Source organism: Perna viridis, chromosome 8, assembly GCF_037379345.1.
Source record: "Perna viridis isolate PV_CMFRI_1.1 ecotype Kerala chromosome 8, ASM3737934v1, whole genome shotgun sequence".
In the NCBI taxonomy this organism is placed as follows: Eukaryota; Metazoa; Mollusca; class Bivalvia; order Mytilida; family Mytilidae; genus Perna; species Perna viridis.
In genome coordinates this window covers 8626942-8646885 of record NC_142452.1, presented here as the reverse complement: position 1 = coordinate 8646885, position 19944 = coordinate 8626942, and the positions used below count along the sequence as shown (strand labels likewise).

At 32.5% G+C, this 19944-nt stretch overlaps 1 protein-coding gene across 4 annotated transcripts in view; it reads left to right on the top strand.

The window, feature by feature from the left end:
- LOC148609194 (uncharacterized) overlaps nucleotides 1-19944 on the top strand; it is a 38006-nt gene that overhangs the window by 6231 nt on the left and 11831 nt on the right. For 3 of the 4 annotated variants that reach the window (XM_088595922.1, XM_088595921.1, XM_088595920.1), the window contains exons 2-9: nucleotides 2212-6090; nucleotides 7610-7764; nucleotides 11310-11478; nucleotides 13929-14143; nucleotides 14549-14724; nucleotides 15842-15933; nucleotides 17436-17515; nucleotides 19568-19655. In XM_088595922.1, the coding sequence (XP_088452048.1) occupies nucleotides 2212-6090; nucleotides 7610-7764; nucleotides 11310-11478; nucleotides 13929-14143; nucleotides 14549-14724; nucleotides 15842-15933; nucleotides 17436-17515; nucleotides 19568-19655 (4854 nt within the window). The remainder of the gene's footprint in view (nucleotides 1-2211; nucleotides 6091-7609; nucleotides 7765-11309; nucleotides 11479-13928; nucleotides 14144-14548; nucleotides 14725-15841; nucleotides 15934-17435; nucleotides 17516-19567; nucleotides 19656-19944) is intronic. The other variant, XM_088595923.1, reaches the window with a different exon arrangement.

Below are 19944 nucleotides of genomic sequence, written 5' to 3'. Positions count from 1 at the left end.
TCACGGTACTCGTTGTCTTGTTTCCATATCACCATACAAACAAGGCTTATCATGAAGAGTCTTTTGGTACAGTTTATCTTATACAAATTTATGAAGTACTGTTAAGTTGAATGTTTGATACCATATCGTAGTAGAATTTAACGAGTATCTGCTGGTATGCATTTTTTGAAATAACATTTTTTGAAATAAAAAGAGGTGAATATATGATATTGGCTGGTTCTATTAATTAACGACTTAATTTCAGAAGTAATAAGTTTTCTGATGGGATAAAAAATTTTGTCCATCATTTCATAGACCAAATTTTATAATGTGACTGTGATGCCGTCAACCCTTTAGAATGATTAACTAGTTGAATTTAGATACTAAAATTAAATTATAAGGAATAGCTGTTATGGTGCACACTTGAAAATAACATGTGTAGCACAGGCATTGAGGTTATTTCAAATAGACTTAAAATATATAATAAAATATAGTGTGCACCACATGATTTAGGTTATTTCTTCATAGACCGAAAAAACATAACAATCATTCCTTGCCTTAAATAGATAATTGCATTGCATATTTCAAATCAAAACAACACTTTCATATCAAGCTTGAGAGCTCTGCTTGAGAACTGATATGGGTCAAGGATTGATGCAAGGGACCATATGGAACAGTACATTACATAAATATAATTGTATGTCATAGCCTTTTTATCACATACATGTATTTGAATCATTATGAAAGAAATCTATAGATGACTATTTCAACCCATACTTTAATTGAATTTCTTCATTATTGTAAACAAATTATTTCATTTATAATCAGAACTTCACTTAGTTGTGGCACTACCATTGCAAAAGGCTGACAATTATTACCTTGTTCTTGACAATGGTTCAATCACGTGTTATAAGCCCGTGATTAATGTCAGCTTTTCCATTTTCCAGTATTATTGGACGGCAAAACTGTTCAAATCACTTCCAAATATGTGAAAAAGTGTTATGACATTTTGCAACTTGAAATCAAGTTATCGAGTTTCCACTCAAATTGGATTTACTGCAGTGCATACAGTTTTTATTATTGGTGTAAAAAAAGTTTTACAATGCCAATTTTTAATAATGGAATAAGATACAAATTGTTGTTCAAGATGACCAATATAATAATGTTGCTTGTTGCTAGTCTAAGCTGTTTGTATTTAAATCAAATTACATGTATCATTTTTCTATCCTTTATAATTCTCTAAATTCTTTTAAATAAGTTAAAGTTAGTACACAGAGACCTTGATGTTCATGACTTTATGTATTTAAGCAAGTTCTGAACATATCCAACTAATGTATCAGTTTGTATAAATATCTAACATATTATTAACTTTCCTTGGTTTGTCTGATGTGAATAAAACTCTAAATAAACATAAGAAACAGGATATGACTACTCAGGGGAGGACAAGCTAAATAATGGTCAATAGGAAATTGTGTTGTGTTTTATCTTTATTTGGGTATCTATATCTTCCAGAAAAAGGCAGGTTTCAGGCTATATTTGGTCAATTTTTATCTAAAAAATTCACGAAATAAACAAAATTTTCCATTAAAGGGCTGGTCACATCCCCTAGAAACTCCCTGGGTCAGCCTCTGTTAGGCCAAATAAAATTAATTTATTGATTTTCATCCCCTCCCACCCCTAAAAAATTGACAGAAATAAAAAAATTAGGGTTGGAATTTCAAAATTTGGATTTTTTTCATGCCGGTTTCTAGTATTGAGGTACTATAACACACAAATCTTTCATTTCTTGGAGACTTAAATGATGTTTCTTCTGTGTAGCTGATGTGGCTATTGATAAGAACATATCTATACTTCAAATTTCTGAAATTAGGCTAACCAATATCTGGTAAGGAATAAAAAAAAATATATAAAATCCTCCCACCTGCCCCATATTTTTTGTAAAGGTTGGATGAAAGTCTCCTATTTAATTTTACTTGGCCTAATCACAGTCAGATTAAGACCTGCCTCAGGTTTCACAAAAAATTCTTCACATTTTAGTTTCACTGGAAAATAATCATTAATAAATCACCTAGACTTTGATTAAAAAAATAGTTCTGGTATAAATAGTGATAAGTATATTTGTAATGTTCTCATTTTATATTGACTAATCATGTATTTTGTATGATTTACATTCATTTACTAACATCAATTTACTGTGTGTTTCATTTCGTTTTTGTTTGTTTTTTTTCACAGTTGATTTGAGTGTGTCACTGCAGCCCTCTGACAGTAGTGTGGGTTTTAGTGTGTTTTCTGCTTCAATGATTGCTAACAAAGACACAGAGTTGCATAGTGTAGATCCTACTAACATAGACCAGCTGTTTTCTAGTGTGTTACCTACTAGTGCACTGTTAGTGAGCGAAACTAAACATAGAGAGAGTAACTCTAAATCTAATATCATTTATAGTTTATCATCTTCGTTGGGAATTGGATCTGATCAAACGACTGTTAAGACTTCTCAAAACATCCTACCGTCAAGTGGCATCATACCAACCAATGCTGCTCATACTAATAATGTATCACCCTCTGCAAGTACCATCCAAATTGTAACAAGTGATGAAAGTGTGCCTTCTCAGACATCTAGTTTTTTAGAACAAATACTTTCTTCTACTCATAGTATTGAGAATGTGCCTACAAAAGCTTCATCAAGTGATATTGTAAAAGAAAATTCAAACATCGAACAGTCCATATCTAATACTTTTGTGACAAGTAATTCTGTGTCTAAGTCAAGCTCAGTTATGTCAAAGCATGGAGAAGTAGTGACACAGTCATTGATTTCACCATCGGATGTCGTTGAAGTAACCTACTTTAATAGCCATTCATCATTAGTGGTTGATTCCATTGATAGTGTTTCATCAACTAACATCAACCAACTGTCCATCATTTCATCTACTGATCATCTTCTTTCATCCACTGAGTTATCATCAGTTGCTCAGTCAAATGTAGAAAATATTGTTACAACAGATATAAACTTAGTGTCTGTCACTGTTTCAGGGGAAATTACTCCATCTCAGAGTGATAGCATTTTAACAACACAATCTTCAGATGTTGTCATTTCAAACAGTATGCTGACATCAGTATTTGAATCTTCAGCTGTGCCAACTGAACAAGCAGGTGTTAGTTTTATGATGTCATTAGACAGCAAATCATCTGAAGTTTTACCAGCAAACAGCTCAGCAATGATGTCAAGCAATAAAGTTGTGAATTCTGCAACAGTAGATATGATTAGCTCTACAATTCTGGATAAACATGTTTCTACTAAACAAACAAGTAGCCTTGGATCAATATTAACATACTCATTTGTGTCATCAATGGTCATGGATACTAACAATCCGAGCACCACTCCTGGACTAACAATGTTCTCAACTGATCACTTTCAAACTTCTAATGAGGCATATAGTTTGCTTACTAGTGATTTTATTATGACACAATCCTTGATATCTAGTAGCTTTTTTCCATCAAGTACTCAAAATGGGTTAGAAATAACACCAACTAGATCAAAGGAAACTAACTCCTTTTTTGAATCAGGAGAAATAACTCCATCTAGAACTTTTTCCTCAGTGACGATTCAAAATTCAAATTTGAGTGGTGGTGTATTAGGAACTTCAGAAATGTCAAGCAGTGTAGTGACTTCATCTGTTACTGTAACAACACAAAAGATGAATCTGAGTGATTTTGAGACAAAATCACTTTTCAGTTCTGACCCTGTAGTGTTCACTTTGAAAATTACAGAAACAACATCAGCAATCTTTGAGTCAACCAATCAAAGCACAGAATCAATAATTTTACCTACATTGGTTGTAATCACAACACCACAAGCAAACTTTAGTGCCTTTGCAACAAGCTCAGTATTTTTATCACCAATATTGCCATTTACAACCAATCTTGTCAACCAAACCAACACTCAAAGCTTCATGAGCCAAATCATGACCTCTTCAGCTCAAACATATTCAAGCCTATCACCAATTGTGATAACCACAGATGTTTCTCAGAGTATTTCTGACTTAAGTTCAGCAATAAGTCCTACAACACAAGTAATGATTTCAGCAAACATATCAGAAGGATCTTCACTTAACATTTCACAAACAGTTGTTAAACCGACAATTTATTTTACTGAATCATTATATCCTTCAAGTTACAGCTTGTCATCTTCACAGCAAGAGTTTTTCAGTACATCTTTACAAACCACTAATTACAGCACACACATAAAAAACATAACAGGTTTTCCTATACCAACAAGTATCTTAACCATTCATAAAACAATAGATTTCAATTTGTCAACTTTAGTCCAGTCTTCAGTATTTTTCAACCAATCAATGCCAGTTTTTGAATCTACAACAAGTTTCAACCAATCAGTTTCCATTTTTGAGACAGCAGTCAGTAATGTTAGTCAATCAATAAGCGTTTTGAACTTCACTTCATCAGCAAGTATTCATATTACATTGACACCTACAGGTGACTTCACACACCTTACCACATTACCGACATTAACAGTAATGCCTTCAGATTCAGTGACAAATTTTTCTACAAATTATCCAGCATTAAATATGACAAGTTCCTCTACAGAGTTTTTACCTACTCCTACATCTCCTACTGAAAGTATGAATATGTCGAATACAGTATCTTCAGAATTACCAACACTGACCTTTAACCTCACAACACAACCAATAAGCACTCTAAATATATTCACTTCATTGACCACATTACCTACAGAAGTTAATGATACTTTATTGACCGAAAATTTACAAACAGCAAACCTTATATTAAGTGAACCTAGGTCAGAACTGTTTACAGCAAGTGGAATTGATAATGGAAGTGTTTCTGAAGTATTAATGACAACTGCAATGACAAATATATCTCTAAGCTCAATTTTGGATTTTAATGTATCAGTCGCAATGTCATCAACTAAGATGCCTGAACCAACTATAACTGGTGGCTTCATCAGTTCATCAGTTATCGTAGAAACTGTAAATTTGACTCTATTGTCTTCCAGTTTTCCTGATGTTACGTCTTCAATTTCAGAGAGTTTAAATCGGTCAATTACTTTGTCATTGCCCTCATCTGTGATGACCTCACGAGCAACAACAAACATAACCATGGAAACATCATTTGTTATGAGTTCTGCCATAGAATCCTCAATAGTGCCTTCAACTTCCACCAAGGAAATACTATCAATGAATTTTACATCTTCATTTGTACAAGCAATACCAACATCCACCATTGATGTGAGCATGTATGAATTACAAACAAGTAATGTTTTTATGTCATCATCTCAGAATGCTTCTAGCACTATTCCCTTGCCATCAAGTACCAGAAACATTTTCTCAACCAGTGAAATGTCATCAAGTAAGTCTATGGAAACCACAGTAGTTTATACATCTATGGTAGATAACTCAAGCAGTACAACAAGTAGTTATGATATTCAGCCAACTTCTATATTACAATCATCAGTAGAGGCATCAGCCAATCAGTCTAGTCAGACCACAACCATTGGGTTGTCATCAACTGATACAATGATACTGCATTCATCACAGTACATTACAATGGCATTGGAAACAATAGCTGTTGAAGGTTCCTCATTAGGTTCAATACAAAGTAGCAGTTTCCTATTGTCAACAACACCATCCCCAATGGTTTCTCAAAGTGATCTTATCAAGACATCTTCCACAATAGGCAGCGCTGCACAGAGTAGTGAGTCATTGGTGCCATCCACTACATCACCAATATTTTCACAGAGTTCTAAAGTCACAAGTACAGAGTTTTCCACATCTGATGGCACAACATCAGTAATGTCCCCTGCACAATCTCAAACATCTGTAATGTCAACAAGGAGCACTGGGTTAAATACGCAAACACAAGTTTTGACATCACAAATTGTCACTACATCAGGTACTGAAATGTCTAGTTCTGTTTCCATGAATACAGTGGTGCCAACAACCTCTTCAACAGTGCCAACAACAACTACTACACCAACAACGCCAGAGCCAACAACACCGAAGCCAACAACACCGAAGCCAACGACACCTACCCCAACTACAACAGAAAATGTTAAGGCAGCTTACTGGGTAAAGACAGGTAAGGTATTATTGTAGTTGTATATTAAGATGTTAGAATCTAGAACTACATTGTACATTGGACATATACAAAAAAAAACAGAAAAAATTATTCTAATGAAGTTGTTTAACAAGTCAAACATATGGTAAAGACAAAAATACCAAAACAAAAAAATGTTTTCAGACAAAAAAAGCTGAAACTGTTTTCTCCTCATCTTGGTGCAAATATCTTGATTTCTTTCCAAAGGTTTGTGCATTTCTAATTGAATTTCAAACAGTTGTAGTTGAAAATAGACATTTTAGATTTGTGGAAGCTAAATTTATGTTTTTCAATATAATAGGGGACCTTTTTAAAAGTATGCTTATTTCATGTGTAAGACATTTGGATTGAAAATGTAGAGAAGGTGAAAATAAGAAAAAATAAAAATAAGAAGCACTTACATTTTACATATAGACATTTTGATACAGACTGACTTGTTTGTCTCTGTTCTTTAGGAAGATAACATTAAGTAACCAGTGAGAAAGGTGATCATTTTATATTAGGATGAAAATTTGTTTATTTCCCATGTAACCTCTAGTTAAAAGAGTGTCTCCCTTTTTTTACAAAAAAAATACTGCATTATATTTCTGTAAAGATGTTTTGAGGCATGTTTTTAGTGCATTGCTATATCATGATAGTTATAGTATGAATATGTTACATAAAGAAGCATGAATCTGTTTAAACAGCACAATAAAGAATTTATAGAAACTTTTTAAATTCTATAGTTAAAAAATTAATGTCAAAATAATTGCTAATACGAATAAGTTGTACATACGTGCCATACTTACTGTTGACAGTACATAGTTCATCTTTACTTTTCACTGATAGAGCATTTCCTAAATTTAGTATTTCATTTGAATAATTCAAAATCATCTGTACAAATCATGATCATTTCCCTTGACTAAATGCTAAACAAGATCAGATAGTCAGATCTTTTTACAATGAACATGAAAGTACTAATTAGATTCACCTGTTGTATGGAGTGGTATAACATACCATTCATTTTGACAATTTTTGACATCTTGACCTTGCATGTATTATGCCATTCTGTCAAGTCTATAGATAGTAATGATTTGGCAACTCTTTTGTTGCCTGTTCAAATGATTAAAAGTTTATTTTGATTTTCTTTAAATAGATTGCATTGTCAGCATGAACGCCTATTTTCAGTTTAAATTACTATATGCATTGAAACACAGAACCTACATACATGTACATTTGTGAACCTTTAGCATTACAAACTGTCTTTATACAATGCGAATCAATTTCAGTTAAATTACATGTTCACAACAAACATTTGACTTGTAATGAACAAGAGAAGATATTCTTTTGCCAACAAGGAAAGTAACAATGCCAAAAATACAAATTTAACCAATCTATCTTTTATGCCAGGAAAAGTGAATTGAAATGATCAAATAAAAAAAAACAATAATACAAGTGAATGTAATGATATCTTCATTGACTTTTGAAAATGGAGTTTAAATGACATTATTTATTTTGATAGGGATACTTGTACCATTAACAGAAGATGTCAGCACAGTTACATTTAAGACAACAATAGAGACAGGTCTAGCCAAGGCATATAACCTAGCATTCCAAAACCAACAACAAAATGGAAGGAGAAAAAGATTTGTACAGATAGGACAGGCTGGAATCAATGTAAGATATATTTCCCCTTACTCAGCAGGCTAGAATCAATGTAAGATTTATCTCCCCTTACTTGACAGGCTTGAATAAATGTAAGATTTGTCTCTCCTTACTTGACAGGCTGGAATCAATGTAAAATTTATCCCTCCTTACTCAGCAGGCTAGAATCAATGTAAGATTTATCTCCCCTTACTCAACAGGCTAGAATCAATGTAAGATTCATCACCCCTTGAGAGGCTAGAATCATTTTAAGATTTATCTCCCCTTACTTGACAGGCTGGAATCATTTTAAGATAAATCTCCCATTACTTATCAGGTCAGAATCTGTGTAAGAATTATCTCCCATTACATTGCATATGTTCATTTCTATGCATGTTTTTTCTAATTTTTGTTTAACATTAAGTATGACCATAAGTTATTATAACAATTTTCAAGCAAATTCCTCATATATACTTAAGGAAGAATCATATGATTTAACTTTCCCTCTTTTAAATACTTTTAAAATTGTTTAGGGTAAATCAATACATTTTTGAAGTACATCAGGACTGCCAATATATCCTTACATATCTCAGGCAGTATAAATCATTATTGTCTGATCTATTTAAAGTTATAAATCATTGTCATTGATAGATTTAGTAAAACATACTTTCTCCCTGGGAGAACTAACCTTACATTGATTATTGTTATACATGTCGCTTCAATGTGTTGTTATAATCATGGTTAATTTATTATTGACCTTCTTAGGCTTCTAGACTTAATCATAGTTATTATGTTGTTCTGTTTTTTTTTTTTTTGTTTTTTTTTAATTTAATTTCAATTTAAAGTTCGTATTTTTATCACTTTCTCGCGAGAATGTCCAACTATAACCAACATCAAATAAAAAAAACAACTTGGGTATTAAAGAAATTTCCCTTTACTACATAAGGAGCTGTCAGAGTCTGAATACAAATTTTAATCAAATTATGGATTCAGATGGAAATATTGGTTTTCGAGAAAAAAGGAGGTGGGTGGGTGGTTGAAACCATCTGTGCACTAAGTGCCTGTGATTATGACAAAATAAAAGCTGAATAATAGTAAAGTAACATCTTCATGTCTTAGAACTTATAAATGTGAACTAGATATACCTCCACATTTTATAACAATATATTTTTATATACTGATGTGATTTGATTTCAGAGGTAAAATATTTTCTGATATAGTAAAATCTCAGTGAAATGATTTACTGTGGGACATGTTTTTATTGACAGTTTAACCCTTGTCATGCTACACCCAGAGCTATTCGGGATTGGACCAGGTTACCCTTTATTGGCTCTGGCAGTGTTAATCTTACTTAAGGAAAACACAATTTGTGTCCATCTGCAAGCAGCATGACTGTGCTTTAAAATGAGGCTATCTGATATAGAGTTTGTTTAAAAATAAAAATAATGACTTGAAAGCTTAAAGAAGAGGTCATGAGTTTCTGCTGTTGAAAAAAAGGTGATTTTGGGGGAGGGGGATAGTGTTCATTTCTCAGACCCTCGCCAAAGCGGAATTAATCTGTAGTACTCTATTTGACCTGGAAACTTAATAAGAGTGGTTTCTGTCTCCACCATTTCTATGTCAACCCCTTGTATTGACTACTTCCGGTTTTAGACCAAACAGAGACCAAAAATTGGAAAAAATCCTCAGTTTTTCACACGAGTGACCCTTTAGGGGACCCTCACTCGTTACTAACACACTAATTTATTTGGCTTTAGTAGCCTTCACGGCTGTAGGATGAATGTGCTTTGGTTATGCTGTTTTCTCCCTGTGAACCCCACATGTAGCAAGATAAATGACCAGAAATGGACAAAAATGACCAATTTCGAGTGACAGACCCATTTTTCTGATTTTTACATCAGTCTCATGTAAGCATCAAAGTAACTCAGACTTATTTCATTCTGTTTCAAAGGAAAGCTTGAAAGGCTTTTGTGAAATTGAAATTGAAAATAATACAAACATCAACATATCACTGATTTCAAGAGTTCTTTCCCTTACCTTAGGTCTACCTCCTTAATTACTTATTATTATTTGTTGATACTGTAGATAAATGTGATATTATTGGTCTATTTAATTTAAAATAGCCTAATAGTGCACAGTTAAAATTGGATGAATTGGTTATTTTGTATCTGCTATATGATTGTGGTTATTTCTTCATAGATCAAAAAGATATTTTTAGTCATTCCTTAAGACTGCAAAAAAAATGGCAGGCTTTTGAAAATTTCAGCTTTACAATTATTTTATCATTGATATTTTTTAGGCAAATTTAGGTTACACAACACAAAATGTGACGTTATTTGCACCATTTGACATAAATGCTCCATGAATATCTACTAAAACATAGCACACATGTTTGTTATACTCAGTAATATAATATTGTGACCCTGTAATTTCATTTCATACATTTACTAGCTGATAAATCAATAAATATATGTTAGTTGTACATCTGTTACACTAGAGATATTATTCACTTGTTAGAGCTCAATGTTTAGAGATTTATGCATGATGTCATCTTTGAATGCCTCTACTTTAATATAGATTAATGCACTTTAAGGTGAAATGCTTAGGCAGAGGGAAAATGAAAATACTAACCTTAATAAAGTTGTGGCAGGGTTGTCCTCCCTAAATAGAGTTTTAAAGTATGAGAAAAAACTTATCATTGAAATGCCAAATACTTATTCATGAAATTTAACTATGACCAAAAGTGTTTTAGAATGATTAATTCTAATTAAGTTATAGTGGCCTAAATAAAGCCTGAATACAAGTTGGGAGCATCACAGCAACATAAGTTATATAGACTTAGTATCATAAAACATGGCATTCATGCATATTTAATGGCAGACTTGGATGATGTTTGGAGAATCTTAGTTACTGAAACTATAGTTCAAAATCAATCATTGTCTGGAGATAAAAGTCCCAACAAAGTGTTGCTGTTTGATGATGCAGATTGTTCACCCTTTTTCCCCCTGATAGATTAAAGAAATATTATTTTTTCAACTGATTTTCACTAAACTAAACTAAGTTTTTAACGAATACAGCTTATATGTCAAACAATAGTGTTTGTCCTCAGGCTTCCAGCCTAAATCAAGTGTGATATAGAAAGCCACATAAATCTGGGTGCTCCTTGACACTTGTTATCATATATTCACTCTTTCAAGTCAATTTATTGTACCCCTACCTGGAAAGCAGGCATTATATATAGATCCTCCTTCAGTTTCGATTGGATTAAAAGATTTCTACACTCAAGACAGTCAAAATCAATATTTTTAATATGTGAGCATCAGGTGAGTGATTCAGGCTCCTGGGATCCTCTTGTTTTCATGATTTTCCATATCAAGTAACCCATTCACAACCCTTTCGTAAGATTTTTCTACACAAACCTGACCATTTGTTCTTTTTGTCACTCGAAAAAGAAATGATAGATGCGGAATAGGTATAAAAGATATATAGCTGCTTTTTTCATCAGAGCAAAAAATTGCAACATCTTCACATTTTTCAGCATTGCCTTTTATTTTGAAAACACATTTATATCTCTACAGGCCACAGATATTACTAGGGCCGCAGGAAAACAAGATGTTACTGTGGGGTATACAGTTACTAAGGCAGGGACAACACTGTCTGCAACCGATGCAGTTGCTGCAGCATCTACTCTGAGTGACCAAATGATGGCTATTAAATTGGGTTACGAGGTCACATCTAAAGCAGAAGGTTTGTATTTTTCCTACTATTTGAAACATTAATAAACTGAGTAATTGGTTAATTGCCTTTTTTAAGTTCAGTTTTATTAGTGTGACTAAAAATTAGATGGAAATGAAATGAAAATGTTTTAAAAATAGAGGCAGTATATTCATAGATAATACTAAAACTGGAATTTATGAATTCACACTTGTCATTTTGCTCCAAATGACCTCAGATTTGTCTTCAGATAACTTTTCGAAGTCAATGAAACAATGTAATTTTAAATTGTGACGTCAATGATCTCAGTTGAAGGAGAATTCAGTTAAAACAACGGGAAATTATATTATTTTTGTCAATGGAGTAGGTATAATTCAAGGAGATTCAAGTTTATCATTGGCTGGGTATTTATGTTGATTATTTCATCCCTCCAAACAAAATGATAAAATGATTCTAATATTACTGTAACAAGTAGTTCTTGACAGTACATGTATTTGTACTGTACTTCACTACAAAACACTTTTTGAGATTGTTGAATCATGGGAAAAATGAATATATCATAACTTTGTCCTGCTGTTGTTGGTCATAGTTTATTATTTATTCTACTATGACATGCATCAAAGGTCTTCAGACCACAGCCGTGGCAAATCAATGATAAACATATGATCAGCGTCATGGGGCTGCCAAAATTTTGCCATTTTGCCATTTAAACTATGAATAGGGTAATTAAGTGTTTGCCATCTTTACTGGTCACTTCTTCAGATTTAAGGGAATGCAATTATATGAAAAATATCTTGTCTAAAATTTGGCAAGATTTTATTTTCTTAATTTCCCAATGTTTTTGACCCGTCCGTTAGTCCATCTTCAGTTTTTCAGACTTTTTTTCTAAACGCTTGCAGATATTGACATGATTTTTGGTATATAAGTTCACCATAATAAGTTACAGGTCAGATTTAACTTTCATTTTGCTCTGATGAGTTTTACTGAAATTACGGGCCTTGAACTTTATAAAATTTACAGAAATAACAGTTTTGCGGACTTTTTTCTAAACGCTTGCAGATATTGACATGATTTTTGGTATATAAGTTCACCATGGTAAGTTACATGTCAGGTTTAACTTTTGTTCTGCTCCAATGATTTTTACTGAAATTACGGGCCTTGAACTTTACAAAATTCACAGAAATAACAGTTTTCCAGACTTTCTTTCTAAACGCTTTCAGATATTGACATGATATTTGATATATTAGTTCACCATGATAAGTTATAGGTCAAGTTTAACTGTCGTTACGCTTTGATGGTTTTTACCGAAATTACGGGCCTTGAACTTTACCAAATTCACAGAAAAAAGTGTTTTCCGGACTTTCTTTCTAAATGCTTGCAGATATTGACATGATTTTTGGTATATAAATTCACCATGATAAGTTACAGGTTCAGGTTATGTTTTGTTCCACTCTGATGATTTTTACCGAAATTACAGGCCTTGAAGTTAGCAATATTAACAGAAATAACAATTTTCCGAACTTTTTTTTCTGAATGCCTGCAGATTATGACATGATTTTTGGTTTATAATTCACCATGATAAGTTATAGGTCAAGTGTACATTTTGTTTCGCTACAATGATATTTACTTTGGATTAACTAAAACTCATAGAAATCACAGTCTGGAGTTTTAAACTACCATTCTGAGTAACAGAATTTAATTAGAAGATAAAGATCTAAAGCCTAAAAAACACTCTTATTCCTTTTTTTATCGGGTCCTTCTACATGTATTTCTCTTACGAAGAAATTTACGTTGGCATCCAACATGGGGATGCATGGGGTATGTGAGCGCACTCACTAAGGTTCTTTAATTAGAATGGAAACCTCCATTTTATCATAATTTACCACAGGCTGGCCATTATGTCGTTTTATTTTACCCCATGCTATTGTTTGGAGTAGTGCAGGGTACACAAAGGCCACATAACTTGCCAGCTCATGGTAAAAAAAATGATAAAATTGAGTCTTCGTGAATTTTATCTTAATTTTACCATGACAGTCTGAAAAACTTTTGGCACATAGTATTAAAATTATGTTTTGATACGTTTTTGACATGTTTACTTAAAGAAACTAAAGAAATACTTTCCTTACCTGACCTAGTTCTCCAGGTTGGGGAAATCAAACATAACCTGAACATGATATACTGCTAAAATCTCATTATAAAGTTATAGAAGAAACTCCATGTGAAAAACAGGGTGTCATTGGTTTGAATATTTTATACAATTCTATTAATGAATTTCTCACAGCCTGAACATTTCTATTTACAACTCATTTCATTGTTTATTTTTTCAAAACATTGACTTGTCCGGTAATAGTTTCATAGTAATTAGGAATATAACTACTACTATTTAATATGAGTTAAATGATTTGTAATTGTTTCTTTTTAAACATTTGTATGGCATCAGTTTAATTTGTGTTTCATTAATACTTATGTTGTATACTTTACAGCCTATATTAGCCAAGAACAAGCCAAAGATGACACACCATCAAGCCTGTGGATTATTGGAGCTGTTGTAGGGTCCGTTGTCTTTGTAGTCATTGTAGTCTGGGCTGTTGTGTGTATTATCTACTGTAAATACAAGAGATCTCCAGCTGCTAAAGCTCTGGATCAGGAGGGAGAACCACCTTTACTGAGGATGTCATCTCCAGCTGGAGAAGGAGAAGTTAGTATTACTATTCATCATTTTAGCTTATTGTCTTATTTCTGAAAAGGATATAATGTTTTTGGCCTTTTCAGCTGACCCTCAATGCTGCTTCTATTGTAAAGTGCAATTTTTACCAAATCCCTGCAAGAAAGATTTGAATTAAAATTCATACATGAGAAGAACAAAGTTGTGGATGTAGTAATTAATATACATCATTGTTTTGTTTTGTTTTGTTATCTTAGTGACAATGTCAGGCTTTGTGAATTTTCTCATATTTGTATGTGTAGACTATAGTGTGATACTCTTTGTATGAAATAACAAGTCCCCATAGAAATGAATAAATATCTTGATTTCTTTTCTTTGCACTCTGCTAGTTAATGTTTATTACATGGTTCTTACATATTATGATGAAACTAATTACAGAATGGAGATGTCCCTCAGTATGATAAAGTGTCATCAGAACAGGAAGTTAATGGTACCCCAGCTTACACTGTCACATCACCAAAGAAACAGAAGTATAAAATACAACAGGATGAGGGTCTGTATACAGAAGTTAAGAAACCTAAACATAGACCATCCTCTAGCAAGACCTCTACAAGGTAATATTGGTATCTACAGGTAATTAATATTCAGGTATTTTATAATGTATAATGTATAGGTACTTTTTTATGTAGGTATAAATTTTCATGGTTTGTTGAATTTCTCCTAGTTTGTGGAATCTTAAATTCTTGGATTGCTGTGTAGCTTCTGTATTCAATAGAACTTTCAGATTTATATTTATGTTTAGACCAGACAAAAAAAACATGAAAATGTGTACCCCATTAAAAATAGTTCTTTCAATTTACTAAAAAAAAATTGTCCAGATTAGAAAACTTTAAATAAGGCGTGGCTATTTATTGAGGAATCCAATACCCAAGTATAATCGGTGCATTGGAGAAGTAGGCAAGCTATCACCATTCTGTAAACGGCACTCCATAGCTTTGTTTTCTTTGGTGGAATAAATTTTAACTTTTAACATAAAAATAAGAAAACTAATACCTGATAACCCATAATTGCATTGCTAATTTTTAGACTGTGATACAGTAATTATTTACTCTTATGAAATTCCCTTATGTAAGCTTGCTCACAGTTGTCCTAGTAAATCATAAGTAGTTGTGGTGTATTGTTTTAAATTAGTATGGTTTACATTTAATTAAGAAAAACCTGATGTATTTGATTTAGTTTGAGAAAAGCATGGACCAACTACAAATGTAGTGTATATTAATGAATAGTTGTATTAACGAGTTTTTTTTTCAGATTCATTAAATATTTTATGAAATATACTGTACAGAAGATAGTTTTTACCCTGCATTGTTATTTTTTTTCAAATCATTCTTAAACACATAGTACCTGTAGTAGAGGTTGTTATACCAGAATATCACACAAAGTAGTAATATCACCCACGGCTGTGTCACGAGTGATATATTTTCTTAGTGTGATATTGGGACGTAACACCCTCTATATGTATTACAGGCATTTTGTCCTATAGTACTATACTGAATACAATTGTGGATGCAAATTGGCAAACCAATTTCTAGTCAAGAGGGTGATATAACATAGATACAGCTATGGTCTGTCTAGGCAGTTCATCATTCATTCAATCATTTTGAAGGGAACAATACAAGTAAGGAACAAATCCAATGTGGATTCCTTCTATATTGTATTGTTTATATTTAGGACTGATGTGGATTCTATGAGAGTTATATCAGAGGATGGCAGTACTACTCAGGACAAACATAGAAAGAAAAAGAAAAGGAAAGGTCAGGCAGGTAAGCTGTTTGCCCTACAAAAATCCATTATAACAAAGGGAAGTTGTTACCCCTACAGAAATTTCATTGGACATACCTGTTAACCTTTGGAACAGATCATATGGGATATTCTCTTCCATTGACACTGTCTCAGGTGGAAGTTTTTGATGTAATAGCAAATTTTTTATGTAAAAATTCAACTCTTTAGTATTTTTCATGGAAAATATACCCATTGTAACCAAAAACTTCCCACAAATTTTGCATTTTTATGTAGGAGGTTCTAAATTTTTCATTTATTTTGTGGGAGTCTCCCCCCTAATGTGGTAGGGTTACCAGGTATGATGATAAGGAAGGATGGTAAGACAGGTAAGCTGTAACCAATACAGCCCACCAAAAAATCAATTATAAGAAAGAAAGAGTTAAGCAAGTAAGATGTAACCCCTAAGGAAAATCCAAACCCTCACAGAAAATCAATTATAAACAACTTATTTTTGCAAGCAATTTACATTTTTCAATTTTGCAAAGAAAAAAAAAGAAGAAAAAAAATCACAGTAAGTAACTTCCTTCATCATTGAGTACATATGTGACAGAGTGTACCTGTAAGTTGTGAAGGTAAATAGCAGTAAAATTGAATTGACATGGTGAAGCATGCAAAGTAGTACATGTACGGGAAAACAAGTTCGTTTATAGTAATTCACAATATCTAGTGAAAAAGTCAAGTACATGTAATCTCTTTTTACATTATTAATCTAAAACAGATAAATGTCATGCTGCAAAACAGAATGGAGCAGAAAGGGGTACAATAGTGCTTTATCCTTTACAGAAGTACTTATAAATGTTTTTCACTGAACTAGATACATATTAATTTTCCTTTGGATAAGGAGTGGGTTTAATTATTAACTAGAGGTAGTAAAATTTGGATTTTCAAGATACAGGTTTAATTTTATGACTACACTGAATGAGTGGTATATTGGAATCACCTTGTTGAACTGTCACTATGTCATTCTGTCCATCTATTCTTCCAAATTTTGTTTCAATCTGGGCTACAGTGTCACCTAGATTGTATATAGTAATGTGATAGTCCATACATTATAAGTGACTTTGGTTTGTGTCTGATATCTTTTAATGGAGTTTGAATTTTTCTGTATATGTAAATAATCGTGAAAACTTCACTCACAAAATCTCAGTTTCAAAATGAATGATTTGAAATTAAGTTGATGTTTTACTTAAATGAGTTGTACATGTATGTTGTAAGCAATTTTACATCTGGCATAATGTCAACTTCCTGTTTATTTGGGTAAACATAGCCCATGAATGCCTGCAACTTCCTGTTTCATATGAGGGTGGAGATTTATTTTGATCCAAGACTTGATTGAAACAAAATTAGTTTATTCTATGAAAAATGAAAATATTTATAATGGGAAATTTAGTGACCATCAAGTGGCTAAATTGAAAAGCTATTTTATATATTGAATCATTGACTGACAATGGAAGAAAATGTGTATTTAATTCTTATTTTATAGGTGTAGCGGGTTTAGATAGTCCAGAAGAAGATGACCCTAAGCTTATCAAATCAACACACCTACAGAAGTATGAGCCACAGGTAAACAAAACTTGGTCATACTTACAAAGTGTGGTATATAGTGATAGGGATGTTCATCCTTTCTTAATTCCTTTCTTCCTTCCTTCCTTACATGGAGGGGTACCCATCTCTTATCTGTTTGTCCTTTCTTCCTTCCTTCCTTCCTTACATGGAGGGGTACCCATTTTCTTATCTGTTCATCCTTTCTTCTTTCCTTCCTTCCTTACATGGAGGGGTACCCATCTCTTATCTGTTCGTCCTTTCTTCCTTCCTTCCTTCCTTACATGGAGGGGTACCCATCTCTTATCTGTTCGTCCTTTCTTCCTTCCTTCCTTTCTTACATGGAGGGGTGCCCTTTAATAAATGTAGTCACTTGCCCTACCATTCTGTAAAAAAGGGTCAAATTGGGGTTTATTTAAAATTGATTTAGAAGATTTATTTCTCTTTCAATTTTGACAATATCTTCTTTTTAGCTCACCTTGCCAAAGGTCATGTGAGCAATTGCCATCACTTGGCATCTGTCGTCGTCGTCCGTTAACTATTTTTCAAAAATTTTCTCCTCTGAAATTGCTTAGAGGAATTATATGAAACTGTGCACAGATGTTCCTAAGAGTATCTTGCGCAACAGTATTGTTTAGATTTTTGATTTGTCAGAAAACATGGCTGCCATTACTAAAAATAGAACATAGGGGTCAGACTATAGTTTTCACATATATCTCCAAAACCGTTAGGTTAAGCCAAATTCTGACATAGGTAAAAGTGTTCAGCATGATGAGATTTATTTGTGGTCAAATTTTCATTTTAATCTGTGTAGCCATTTAGAAGTTACTGCCCTTTTTCAACATTATTTTGCCATTTTTAATATTATTTCTTTCAAAAATCTTCTCCTCTGACCCTACTTGACCAATTGGAATCAAACTTAGTATGAATGTTTCTTGGGGTAACTTGCACAAAACTTGTTAAGATTTTTGGTCCGTCAAAAAACATGGCCACCATTACTAAAAATAGAACATAGGGGTCAGACTGTAGATTTTCGCATATATCTCCAAAACCGTTAGGTTAAGCCAAAGTCTGTCTTCGGGTAAAAGTATTCAGCATGATGAGATCTATCTGTGGTCAAATTTTCATTTTAATCTGTTAAGCCATGTATTGATCCTTATGATAAGTCCTACCAAAGTATTCTTGGGTCAAAATTATTAGTAAATTTTTTGTTAAATTTAAAGACAAAATTTAACCAGGTGAGCGATTCAGGCTCCTTGGAGCCTCTTGTTTAATTTATTTCTGGGTAAAATTTTGTGTGAAGAATATTTAACAAATTTTAAAAGACAGATTTCACTGAATAAATATGAAATGTTTTGACTAATAGGGTAATTAATAGGAAAGAGTGAATAACCAAATATGATCACCAGTGCCAAAAAACCCCTAGACTTAATGAGTGTGCAGAATTTGTTCCATGCATAAGTTAAATTTTACTGCGTTCCTGGCATGAGTGATCATATTTTGGTTATTACCGATGACGAATGGATTATTGTATTCATTATATAGGTTTCCTCCATTATTTGTTGCTATTTTCAACATAAATTTAAAATTTTGTGAATGGCGGATCGATATCAAATTGTGACTTTTTGGCGAGCAGAAGTCAGTTAGTGAAATTATAGAATTTATTTCACTGTGCGAATTATCAAATTTTATTACACTTGGATCATTCGATAAAACGCTTCGATCTAAATAATAAATTCATTTCTTGCACTGACCTGATTACAAAACTAATATGATAAACAGTGAAATATTCACTGCAATTTTATTTTTGCTATTTATGCAACAAAAGCTGTAGCATGAAAATAAAACTGTCATAAATATTTTTATTTAATACTGTAGACCAGAAAAGATTGCAAATTTAAAACTTCAATAAAGTAGATCCATCACAAAGTTCGTGAAAAATAGACTGGAAATTTCCCAGTTTACAGTATATGTAATACATGTATAATAGTTTTTTTTTTAATTCCTAAAAGCAAATGATACATACAATGATATTGATATGTTTACTTAATACAGACTTCTGATATATCGTAGATTGACGAAGACTTACAAGAAAGTAAAGATGCTGAAAGAAAGAAAAATAAACAAAGATTGAGAGAAAAAAGAAGAAAGAGGGAGAAAGGTTGTTTTTAATAGTCTGTACTTAAGCAAATGTTATAAGTCTTCTTATTAATCTAATTTTCACATAAAACTCTGTTTTGTGGATTAAGTTTGATTTTAATTCATGAAAAAATGGATGTTAAAGATAGATATGAAAAGCCTTTTATTATTAGTTTCAAGTTTTGTGGTATGGCTAAAATTGATTAATTTGTAGAGCTTGAATTTGTACATTTGGCTGTTCTGGATGAAAGCTTGGCATTTCTTTGAAACATTATTAAGTTTTGAATGACCTATATAAATCCACATATTTT